Raw genomic sequence first — 254 nt, 5'->3', positions numbered from 1 at the left:
ACACAAAGGGAGCAATTTTGACAATTCCATAAAGAAATCCCACTTAGTTTTGTCCAAATATCTAGTAAATTTATGAAAGTCCTACCTGTAGAAGGCTAACTGAATAGCCATCTGTAGAAAACTGTCTGGACTAAGCCTTTGTGACTTAATGAAGGAACTTCCAAAACCAGTGAAGAGGAAACAAGTCATTTCCAAGTCTTCTACAAGGCTGTTGAAAGAGAAAATTAATTCTTTAAAAGTTCTAATACTATGAG

The 254-nt window shown here is 34.6% G+C and overlaps 1 protein-coding gene across 1 annotated transcript in view; it reads right to left on the bottom strand.

Moving 5' to 3' along the window:
* Positions 1-254, bottom strand: part of LOC119587012 (carnitine O-acetyltransferase-like) — a gene marked incomplete in the record, with an annotated part of 21142 nt that overhangs the window by 10482 nt on the left and 10406 nt on the right. The window contains 1 exon segment of the mRNA XM_037935759.1: positions 86-208. Coding sequence (XP_037791687.1) covers positions 86-208 — 123 coding nt within the window.

Source organism: Penaeus monodon, chromosome 22 (assembly GCF_015228065.2).
Source record: "Penaeus monodon isolate SGIC_2016 chromosome 22, NSTDA_Pmon_1, whole genome shotgun sequence".
Lineage (NCBI taxonomy): Eukaryota > Metazoa > Arthropoda > Malacostraca > Decapoda > Penaeidae > Penaeus > Penaeus monodon.
Note: the sequence above shows the minus strand (reverse complement) of the source record. Positions and strands in the feature narration are given on the sequence as shown.